Source organism: Balaenoptera musculus, chromosome 7 (assembly GCF_009873245.2).
Source record: "Balaenoptera musculus isolate JJ_BM4_2016_0621 chromosome 7, mBalMus1.pri.v3, whole genome shotgun sequence".
Lineage (NCBI taxonomy): Eukaryota > Metazoa > Chordata > Mammalia > Artiodactyla > Balaenopteridae > Balaenoptera > Balaenoptera musculus.
Genome location: NC_045791.1, coordinates 53,172,448 through 53,185,111, shown reverse-complemented (window position 1 = coordinate 53,185,111; position 12,664 = coordinate 53,172,448). Strand labels below are relative to the sequence as shown.

At 36.1% G+C, this 12,664-nt stretch overlaps 1 protein-coding gene across 2 annotated transcripts in view; it reads right to left on the bottom strand.

Annotated features, from left to right (window-relative positions):
* Positions 1-12,664, bottom strand: part of HAT1 (histone acetyltransferase 1) — a 48,376-nt gene that overhangs the window by 16,662 nt on the left and 19,050 nt on the right. For both annotated transcript variants that reach the window (XM_036858965.1, XM_036858966.1), the window contains exons 4-7: positions 10,707-10,827; positions 1,238-1,417; positions 841-962; positions 236-340 (exon numbers count right to left, since the gene is read on the bottom strand). In XM_036858965.1, the coding sequence (XP_036714860.1) occupies positions 236-340; positions 841-962; positions 1,238-1,417; positions 10,707-10,827 (528 nt within the window). The remainder of the gene's footprint in view (positions 1-235; positions 341-840; positions 963-1,237; positions 1,418-10,706; positions 10,828-12,664) is intronic.

The following is a 12,664-nucleotide window of genomic DNA, read 5'->3' as shown; positions in this document are numbered from 1 at the left end:
TGATCTTTTTTTCAATCCACCTTCAAGAATTCCAAAAATTATTGAGCTACTCAAAACTGTAAACATTTAATCTTCCACACTGTTTCAAAGGGAACAATGAAATAAATCAGTACACAGCCAATGAATAATGGTGATTTTTTAAAAACAAATCAACACTATTATAACAAGTATTGGAAACTTCAGCAGTTCCTTCTTCTGAAATAAAAGACAAGGCACGTGTTATACTGCCAATTACCTTACACGTGGCCGGGTTTTGTCTGGGTACACATAGTAATTATAGACTGTCATGTAGCCTACGGTCGCAAAGAGTGTAGCTCCATCCTTATTATACTTCTCAAATCTGCAGATAAAACAGAAAGCCAAGCAGGTCAATTACAGTCGCGCTCCCATGCAGTGTCCATTTTCTTTTCCATTCTCTGACTGAATTTTCAGTGTCAGCAAGCTACTCTGTGAGGGCCCAATGGGTACACCTGCTATGTTCTGAATATACAATTCACTTAATTGGTGTGCAGCAACTTGGATAAATCAGACCTCTTTACATCACTTCAGTGCACTTGCCTATTATAAAGATGAATAGGTGGCAAGTAAAAGAAAACACAGGCAAAGCTCGTTTTACTGTTTAAGCCTACATTCAGGGCCCTAACGGACAACAGCATTTTATTCAACTCTATTCTCAAGGTCTCCCAAAGCATAATGAAGGAAAACTCAAGCCTCATAAACAATAGTTTTTCTTTCCTGGGAAAAATATCATTATACTGTCCTAATAATTGGGCCGCCACAATTAAAATGCTGGCTTTGTGGAGGTAATAAGGTCTACTGTTGCTTTAGAACTGTACTTACACTAGAAAGTAGTGCCATCTTTCATCATCCACGTCAATAAAGCTAGCAGTTTCAATAAACCACATCAAAAAGGTCTGAAGCCTTTCATGATATTCTCGAAAGCCTCTACATGTCATGTCAGCCTAGGGAAAAAGCCAGGAAAAGTCAGGTGAAACTCATCACAGAGGTAAGTGAAAGTCTGTAGAACACAAAACTATTCTGTGGGAAAGTGTTTAGAAGTCTCAGATTAAGACGTGTACACAGACACACATACAAAACAGATCTTTGTTTTTAATGCTGACAAAGACTTGTTTCCTGAAGTTAGAATAAATCACTGAAAAAAAACACATCAAAACAGGATACAGGTTTCAGGCAAATGAGGTACTTTCACCCAGGGAATATTTAGATTTATCTTTACCTTATAAATCTGAAAGGTAAAGTTTTCTCCTCCTGTTGGACTGAGAACAGAGTATGTATGAAGTAAGGTTCCAAATGGCTTGAAATCAACTTCTTTTTCCAGCAACGAAAGAAAATCATTCGTGTTTGTGCAAAATCCAGGTGGAATGATTTGTCTAATTTTGCCCTCAACATCATCTGCCTAAGGAATGGAGATTAAAGGACACAAAAAAATTAATAAATTTGACTTAGTTGAATATGCTTAGTTTTTCTGAAATGGACAAAAACCACAAAAATCACAAAACTTCAATTCACTGTTAAGCTAAAGATGCAAACACACAGCGAACTGGGAAAGGATGAGTTTCATGTGTACGAGATGCTGCCACAAAAATGTCAGATGAACACAAGTATAACACAGAAATAAAAAAGAGGAGGTGGGTAGCCTGAAATCAACTACAAGAATGAGGGCAATCCTATAGAAATTTCTAACATCATGTAGAAAATGCTGACCATGTCCCTTCAAGACAACTTGAACTGGCCAAAACAAAAGGCTGCTTATTATTTTACACGGCTGCTTATTATGTTACATGTGTCAAGGAGAGTATATTATCCAAGACATGAAAGGATCACCAACAGTAGTGAGGTGAGGCTAGAGTCTGACCAAACAAATGGCAACCTCACAATGAGCAAGTAGGTCATAACTCCCTCGTACACGAAACTCAAAATTAAGATAACTTAAAAAATATACCCACTTAGGAAATACATAAATTATATGAATGGATATATTATCCACTCATCCTATAATGTGACACAATTTTTATAGAGTTGGATTTGTGACAGTAAAAAGAGGGAAGCCTGGACAACAAAATTAAACTCAGAGATTAAAATTATCCTTGTTAAATAACCTCAATGAATGTTAAACTATCAGCTGAGCAGACTTCATAATCCTTTTCAAAACCCCAAAAGACCACTTGATTGAATACATTTACTACTTCTCTTTAACCATGAATATTTGATGAAGTCTTACAATAAAGTATTACTGCTTCTCACCAGGCAATAAAACTTAATGAATTGGTCTCAACTTAACAAAACCTTATCCCTCAATACAGTCCCTAAAAGCCTGACATTACATTCAACAAAATGAGCTTGCATTCTATTCAAACTTTTTCCTGAACAATGAGGCCAGGTTTTTACTTAATGGAGTTTGCCGTGAGTTCAGCTGTAATGTTTGTATTGTATCTATTTCCACAAGGACTGACACAAGAACACTTTGTGTTAACTTACTAAGCAGCTCTTTCATACCGTTTACATGCATGATGGGTATTAGTTCTAAACCAAGACCCTTGCTACTTAGCATTCAAAACAGGGAAATTAAGATGCTTAGGACAAAATACACTACAAAAGGCTAATACAACATGCTACTAATTCCTGTCCTTTCAACCATCTTTTAACTAAGCAGAAGCAATGCACCTGCAGATGAATAGCACTTTATTATCATTCAGTTACATTTTAGGATAGAGAACGAAGGATGGAATTTATCACAAACAAGTTTTATTTTCAATGGTCTGGTACTACCAACATTTATATATAACTTGTTTATAGCTATAAAAAAAAGCTATTATTTAAAAATATAGCTCTTTGACATTTTGCCCAACAGCTTATTTCTAATATGTGCACCAGTCCTTACAATCCATTCACCCTCAAGATCAAATAAACTGCATTTGACAGGACCACTTCTGCTTATTTTTAAAGTACTATTTGATAAATTATTTTTCCTTGATACTGCTATCTAATGTGAAGAGACCATCTTAAGCATATTTTACAGAATTTGTACAATTTCAATAATTACAAGAGGAAAGTGTAATAATAAGGGATAGGTTTAATAGGTCTGTTGTGTGGCAATTAAAATCCAAAGTAGCGATGGGTAAGTAAAGTAGTATTAATTCAAGTTTTAAAAAGTCAAGAAACACTACTTTTAAATGAAGAGGTTTACAATCTATCAATTTCAAAAGAAAACACTTCAAGGCATGTACAGTGTATATAATTTTAACTTTTAAAAACTTTCCCTATGTCCTGTCTTCTCAACAAGGCATTGCAAAGCATGATCAAATAACTTCACATATCAGGCACCAAATGTACTTCAAAGATTTCTCAGAAACTCTAAGTTTCAAGTAGCAGTTCAGATAGAAGATAAAGCAGCCAAAGATTTGAGCTCAACAAAGTTGAAAGAAAGTTAGTGTTTAACTTTCAGCCTTCAAAGGATACCTATTTATTGTAATAAATATCTTCAAATAAATATTTTGCTCTGGGCAAGTATACACATTAAGAACTTTTACAGGGGAATAAAAGGCCAAGTTTAAAAACAAGGACTCTGTTACATATAATACATTAGAGAAAATGTATATGTACTACATAAAATACATAACATAAAACCAAACAGCTCTTCAAACCCAGAATTCAGGACTTTGCACCACTAAAGGAAAAATGTCTGCATTTCTCTATTAAATGGATTCTGCTTTAAGAAAAAAAAATCCTATAACTGTCATGTCTTACAGATCTGTACTCTTTTCTAAAAGAATAAATATATTTTAGTTCAGTTAAATATTCATTTTTCATATTGGATTACTGGCCAGACAATAAATTACCACTAGAGAAAACCCCCATATACTCATTTTCAATTGAATTTAGAATTAAAGATTAACTGAAACCTTTTAGTTCCAATGCTAGTGGCTAAAACTTTAGATTCTGTTTCTGAAGATCCCTGAAAAATTCCCTATCTTCAAGAATATTCTAAACTTTAATTAAAATTATTTAAAAATACAGTTCTAGAAAGGATAAGAAATTAAGCTGACTAGATCAAGAATCTAGAATACAACCTGATATATTTAATAAGGATATGCCTTACAAATGTTTTCCTAACCCTTGGCAATATCTTTTTAATAAGGAAAGCATAAAAGTAACTCTTCTATTCAGGTCTTCTCTTAGGTGACTCAAGATGAAATATTTTAGATTGTATACTTTCTGACTATGGTCATCTCAATTTCCAATGTTCTGTACTTTGTTACACATGAGATGTTTCCATGAAGCAATTTTTACTATTCTTCATCACTGCATAAAGCAATGTACCTGAGACTAACTGGTAGTCTGCTATAATACAAATATGTTTACACTTGTACACGTGTACTTATCACATTCGAAAACCAAATTACCTCTTTAGTGTCTTATCTTAAACAGCAGCATTTGTCTAAATTTGTCTATGGTGCTTTAGTTTTGAAATAGCAATTTTAGAGGCATGTTAAATAGTAGTACATGCTATCCTTTACTTGGCTAAAGTGGTGAAGACTTAACATTAACTATAATTCTAAGAATATGCTATAAAACAAGCAAAAAACCTCCATATCTACATAATTTGCTCAAGACATGCTACAAAAACAAGCAAAAACACTCCATATCTAAATAATGTGCTCAATCTTACATTCTCTGACAATATTTAAGCTGTAGAAATTTCCGTATTGTTAGAGAAGTAGAGAAAAAGCGTGAATATTTCAACTACTGGAAAAACAAAGGTCACATTATGTTAATTTATACTGCATTAGTGTTTTGCAACCTAAACTCACAACAAAGTTCCAAGATAAAAATCTAAATACATAATTTTAAAGCTTTTTATGATACTTCATAAAAAAATTACTCATTAAGAATGCTGACACCCTTATCAAAAAAAGAATATAGTGGAATATACTGAAATATTATTAGTCTACCAAAGAGTTATTTTTTCACTTCCTCAAGATTAAATTTTTATAAGTACACAGGATTTTTCTATTAAAAAAGCCCTAAGGAATCCAGAAAATTTTAAAAATCTGCTCTCATCTACTCTCAAATTCAATCCATATTAATGTGAGACAAGAATAAAATAGATGACTGAAATTCAGTTAATACAAACCTTATCCATGTATTTCAACTTTCTCCAACAAAACTTTCCCTAAAATGTTATTAGCAGTTAGAAAGACTGAACAATCTTAGTTACACACCCTTCCACTAAAAAGCAATGAAATTACCTCAAGAGAGGGCAGGAGGTATTGATAAAGGCAAAGATCAGGGACAACCATAAGATGAACAAACCATCAGTGTCTGAATAATCAAGTTTATTGTATCGCAAAATTCAAAATAATTATGTTGTCTTTAAAGAGGATGGCTAGTGGAGATGTTTTACAGGCATCTTAATTGTAACTAAAAAATTTCAGGTGCCACTGGAGAGCATGTAAAAGAAAAAGAATGGATGATGAAAGATTAATATAATGGCAAAATTCTAACAAGCAAATAACTTCTAAGCAGATTTGCTGTGGCTTCTGACCACCTAAAAGGGTATATTTTTCATATGCAAAAATAATGCTACATAGTAGAGCCTGCAAAACTCAATTATGATATATTATATAATAACCTCAAAACAATACATCTAAAACAAAAATCTTGGGCTTTTCCCACTTAAATCTACTTCTCCCATCTTCCCCATCTCAGTGAATAGTACCACTACTGCTTAAGCAATGGGATCCTCCTCGTTCCTCTTTCCCTCATCAATCACATTTAATTCAACAGCAAATGCTACTGGCTCTACCTCCAAAGATATATCCTCAACCAGACAACTAAATGCAGTGTGGCCTATAACACTGCAACATTCTGGTCTCCCTTCTTTCACTCTTGCCCCCTACAGTGTGCTCTCTGCACAGCAGCCAGAATCATCTTTTATAAATATAAACCCTATCATATAACCCCCAGCTACTTAAAACCTCCAACGCCTATCAACTACTCTTACTCCATATGACCTAGTTTTGCCAACCCCCTTCAACCATCTCCTACCTTTCTCTCCGTCACCACAACGACTTAACAACAGTGATCTTTCTGGACAACAAAAATGCCAACAATGTTCTCATTCAGGGCCTCTGCATACGTTGATCCCTTCAGATTATTACATGGCTGTCTCCTCTTCATTCAGAAACCAGCAAAATGTTTCTTCATACATTAACGTATTTTCATACATATTAATTTGTTTATTTAATATTTGTTCACTGACTGCTCCTCTTGACAAGAAGGTAAGCTTCATGAGAGCAGTGACTTTGCTTTGTTTGCCACTAGGTTCCTGGCATCAAGAACACAGAAGGCATTGTGAAATGAACATTCTCACTGCAAACTGAGAAGAGGCAAGCCCATTCCTCCCACATCTGCTACCCATTCTTTTTTTTATAAGGGGAAAAAGAGGTCTCTGCTTGAACGTGTAATTTAAATAAATGATCTTTGACCATGAAGCAAATAAATAGTCCTACAAAAAGGCATTATAAAAGATTGATTCCTTACTCCTAACACAGTACTTCTAAATGGAGAAAGCTGGTTTTCAAGAATGGAACAATTAGAAGTCAATGCAAATACATAGCTATTTTCACTGCACATAATATTTGAAAGATTCATCAATAACTAAGTCAATAGTTCCTTTGGAAGAAATCGATTCAGCACTACCAGCCGGAACTTAAAAAAACAACAACAAAACAAAAAACCCAAAACCAGCAAACCCCTCAAACAAAAGTGAATTTTGTACAACACAAGAAAAAAAACCCACCACTGCATTTTTAAAGAGTATCTAGCCAGGCTTGAAAATTTAACAGTCTAATAAGAAATATTTGATTATAAAAAGCTCCATTTTACTAAGTCTGTGTTAAATGCTAGTTTAGCTCCATTTTACTAAGTCTGTGTTAAATGCTAGTTTATCTAAGATTAAATCTTTTCAAGTATCAAATCACCACAACTACAGTATTATTCAGAATCACTTTTATATCTGCAAATTTTCAAAAATTTCCAAGGGACACAAACCACTGAATAAAACAAATATTAAGTGCAGTTACATATTATTTATCTGACAAGCTTAGTCATCTCAAACAGAGTGGGAAATGGGAACAAAAAAAAGTAAGTGCTCAAAGTATTTCTGACACTGAAGTTGAATAACAGATATAAGAGACTATTTTAGACCTCTTTATGCTATATACGATTCATGTTACAATTCCATTAAGTTTACTAATATGGTATTTTTATAAGGGGACTGTTTGCAAGAGGAAAGTCCCTCACACCAGCAGTAAATTGAGAGCTAAGAGCATAAAAGTATGGGAGCAGGCAAAAATAAATACACATTGTAAAAAACAGAAATAAAAACTAATAAGCACAAGCGCCTGGGCCCATTTAGAACAGGTCATAAACAGTTCTATAATCACATCTTTTAAGAGGGTATTACTATATATTATGCATAGTACAACTAAGTGATTCTCTCCCATGTACAATACGAATCATTTATTGATACTAGTTGTGGGACTTTGGGCAAGTCCTTTACAATAAAAGAAAACCAAAAAGAAAAAATAAATAATAAAAAGGGGGCAAATCAACCAATGCAAGTAATGAGAGAAGGTTTTACAATAAAAGGGTGGGGCACAAGGTTGGCAAAAGGCTTAAGTCAGAAATTTAAAGTTAGTTAAAGCCTTGATAAAGTTGGCTTCAATATCTTTAAATAGGAATGCCCAGGAACAGAACAAGTCTAAAATATATAATTTTTGGGGACTTCCCTGGTGGCGCAGTGTTTAAGAATCCGCCTGCCAATGCAGGGGACACGGGTTCTAGCCCTGATCTGGGAAGATCCCACATGCCGTGGAGCATCTAAGCCCGTGCGCCACAACTACTGAGCCTGTGCTCCGCAACAAGAGGAGCCACCGCAATGAGAAGCCCGTGCACCGCAACGAAGAGGAGACCCCGCTTGCCGCAACTAGAGAAAGCCCGTGCACAGCAATAAAGACCCACTGCAGCCAAAAATAAATAAATAAATAAATTTATTAAAAAATAAAATAAAATACATAATTTTCTGAAGGTCTCTCAGAGATTCACGTCCATCCCAAACATGCCAAAGACACTCAATGCATCCCAACATCCCCCAAAGTTTCCAGGATCAACTCAAGTCCAAAATCTCATCATTTAAGTTATCTAAATCAGGTATAGGTGAGACCATGGGTATGATACATCATGGAGCAAAACTAAAATTCCTTTCCACCTGTGAAACTAGAAAACAAGTTATCACTTCTAAAACACAAGGGCAGGACAAGCATAGGATAAAAGTTACAGACTCTGTCATTCCGAAAGGGAGAAAATGGGGACTTACCTGGTGGCGCAGTGGTTGGGAATCCGCCTGCCAATGGAGGGGACGTGGGTTCGAGCCCTGGTTCGGGAGGATCCCACATCCTGTGGAGCAACTAAGCCCATGAGCCACAACTACTGAGCCTGTGCTCTAGAGCCCGTGAGCCACAACTACTGAGCCCACGTGCCACAAATACTGAAGCCCACACGCCTAGAGCCCGTGCTCCGCAACAAGAGAAGCCACCGCAATAAGAAGCCCATGCACCGCAATGAAGAGTAGCCCGCGCTCACCTCAACTAGAGAAGGCCCACACGCAGCAACCAAGACCCAAGGCAGCCAAAAAAAGAAGTGTCTTTTCCACAAATATTTAAAAAAAAAAAAAAAAAGGGAGAAAATGGTAGGAAGAAATAAGTCACCAGTACCAAACAATTTCAAAATCCAGCTCATCTAATCCATATTCCATTAGACCTGGGAATACTGTGGCCTGTGGGTACACCCTCTGAGCCTGAAGCTCCACCTTCAAAACTGTTCTTCCTTTTTCTTGAAAGGTAGCACATGTTTGCAGCTGAATAGTGCTATCAGCCTGTTTCCTGCCTATAGAATTTTAGAAGTCCATTAGCCTTCCTTCATTCTGTCAGTCCAAACTGGCCGTGTTTCTGCTGATATAACACTCTCGAAAAACCTTGTGGGTAATCTGTGTATACCATGAAGGTTCATGTCAATAGACAAGACGGTCCTCCACAGATGTTCCCTGAATTCATATCATAGAATTCAATCCCTATTCCTAGCTTTGTTGAGATTACTGAGGAGAACAGTAAGTCACATGCCTATCTCTTCAGCAAAACAAGATTACTTAGCCATACTCTTGGCTTTCTCCCCACAGCACACTTCCCTGACAATGAATCTTCTAATTTTAGTGTCTTCAGAACAGGCTGAGAATCTCCCAAATCATCAAGTCCTAGATCTTTTTTGCTTAACAGTTCTTCCCTCAATTTCTCTCTTTCCTCTCACATTTTACTAAAAGCAAGAAACTAGGCCAAAGCTTCAATACTTTGTTTGGAAAACTCCTCAGCTAAGTATCCAAGTTCATTGCTTACAAGTTCTCCTTTCCACATTAATGCAGGACACAATTCAGCTAGGCTTTATACAACAAAGATCTCCTTTCCCCCAGTTGCCAATAACATGTTCCTCATTTCCTTCTGGGCCCTCACCAGAGGCACCTTTTACTGGACTGTTACTAGTACTAGAAGGCATTCCTATTTCTATCAACATTCTCTTTTATAACGATATAGTATGTATTCTCTAAGATGATAAAAAAGTTTTCTCTCCCATGTTCCTAACTTTGCTCTGAGTCCTCACCAGCGGTGCCTTTAACATCCATATTTCTGCCAACAGTTTGTTCAAGGCAATTTGCTTTTTCTATCATGTGTCTCAAAATTCTTCCAGTTTCTACCTATTACACATTTCTAAAAACATTTCTACAGTTTTAGTTGTTACAATAGTATCCCACTTCCTGGTACAAAAATCTGTATTAGTTTCCTGTGGCTGCTGTATTAAATTATCACAAACATGGAGGCTTAAAACAACAGAAACATATTCTCTCACAGTCTAGAGGCAAAATCTAAAATCAATATCACTGAGCTGAAATCAGGGTGTCATCAGGGCCACACTCCCTCCAGAGGCTCTGAAGGAGAATCTGTTCCTTGCCTCTTCCAATTCCTGGTGGCTACTAGCGTTCTCTGGCTTGTGGCCACATTACTTGGCCTCTGTGGTCATGCTGCCTTTGGTGGAGCCATAATTCAGCCTGCCACAGATGCATACGCTTCATATTCTCTGCCTTTACCCTCTTTTGGTTCATTTGCTTCAAATAGTTTTATAATGTAATCAGCTTAATTATCCATGTTCATAACGGAATATATATTAGGAAATTTGGGATTAGAAATATAGCAAGAGAAATTTTAATAAGAAAATTGTACATGAAGTAAATGCAGAAAATTTAGCTAGTTCCCTCCATCTTATTTAACTTTTGGGAAAATAAGTACTTTTAATGTCCAAAATAAAAAAACGAAAGTTGGTAAATAAAATGCAACTCTGATCAAGTGAAGGTTTTTATGGAAAAGGTCCACTCAGGAAACAGATCAGGCTAAGGACCATGATCACAGGGTTAACTGGAATGACAGGCAGACAATCATTTCCATAACTAAATATTAAATATGTGGTTTTAAAGCTGCTATATAACAGATTCTCCCTTCCCTCAAACCTTTACATCTTATAAACTGTTTTATACTCAATTGGAAAACAGTTAAAAATAAATTTATTTCTGTTCTTACCTCTACACAGTCAAAGTTCTCATCAACTTTAGATGCATATTCAACACGGAACATTGTTGACAGGCTACCAGCAATATAATATAACAAGATCTTCAGACCCTTGTAACCAAAAGCAGTTTCACTAAAAGGGGAAAAACAGCAGTAATCTAAGACCCGAAAATGAATCTTTACAAAGTCATGACAAAGTATTAACCCTACATATAAACAAGTTTAACTTCATGGGTAGTTTCAAGATTTTAAACTATACTTATTAAAAACAAACACACAAACAAAGCATCCTGTAATGAAACTGTGCCTCCGCTTTCTTCATTTATAAAATGAGAGAATAATAACACCTACCTCAAGGATGTTTTATGGGTTAAATGAACAAGTTAATACATGTAAACTGTGTATAATATTGACTGGCACGTTGTACAAGTATACTACAGCTACTGTTGCTGCTCTTACTGTTGATACTACTAGGAGGCATTTCAAATCAGAGACAAGTAATGTTAAACTGATTCCTGGCTAGGCAAGCAGCTAAGACGTAGCCTTAGCCCAGTGCTTCCAACTTACCACTTGCATCCATCACCAACATCCAGAGCTGCTGAAAGTGGTGAGTGATAGTACCTGTCTGATCACACCCCACTTATGAACTCAGAAAGCAGATCTGGAGCTGCTGCTATTTTTTTCCAACCTTGCTCCCCGCTACCCATCTACGCCTTGCTATTCCCTTTTTCAGCTTAAAAAAAGTCTTCTAGGACTTCCCTGGTGGTCCAGTGATTAAGAATCCACGCTCCCAATGCAGAGGGCATGGGTTTGATCCCTGGTAGGCAGAGATCCTGCACACTGGGCCAAAAAACAAATCCAGAATAGGTAAATCTATATAGACAGAAAGTAGATTAGTGACTACCCAGGGCTAGGGAGGGTAGGGGAAAGTAAGTAGATTAGTGACTATCCAGGGCTAGGGAGGGTAGGAGAAAGAGGGAACAACTGCTAATTGGTCACAATGGGAATTCTGGTGAGAGTGATGAAAATGTTCCAAAATTGGCAGTGGTGATGATTGCGCAACTCTCAATATGTTAAAACCCATGGAACTTTACACTTTAAGAAGCTGAATTGTATGATAGAGGTTTTTTTTTTTTAAGGTGAATACTGAAAGAGTGCTTAAAAGCAGCAGTGTCATTTCCAGATTTCTGTCTAGGCTACCAAAACAAAATATGAGCAGTGTCCATTCTAGGACTCTGAAAATTATATGTAGTAGAAAGGAGTGGCAATGACACTAGGATCAAGGTCAGTGTCATGGGTCCCAAGATACAGAGTTATCACGATTATGTGATTGTCATCTGCCTACCTTAGAGGAGGGGTATGCAAGCACACCACTTTTAATGACATGCAAAGTGAGTGTGCAAAATGCCATTAAGAAGCGGTACCTGTGAAACTAGATCCTACTAAGATATTACCATAGGAAGAGATTTTAAATAGCAGTAAGAGGAAGAGAATAAAATAAAAAGCTCCTTAAAGACAGAGCTACAAAGAGAAAGCATTCTTATTTTTATGGTGTAATAAAACCTGTTTAAAATATGAAAGGCTCAAATTTTGGCACAAATCAATATATAATAAAATTCAGTTATTAATACTTAAAAGCACATAAAATGCCTAATCTGATGTATTAATAAGAAATTCTCAAGAAACTTGTTCCATGAAGAGACACTTGTCAAGTTAAAAACACATTAAATAAATATATCCAAAATGTTGAAATAATGCATAGAGAAAATAGCAATAAGAGGGAATATTTTAAATGTCAACTATGTCTAAACACCCTTTCCTACTAAAAAAACCATGGTTCCTTGAGAATATGCCCGACTCCAGAACTAGCAGAGGAAGTACAAGGTGAATGTGGGACACCTTATTGTATCACAAGGTAACATGTCCTCAAAATGATGACGATATATCAAAAGGACTCAAAAGCCAGTTTG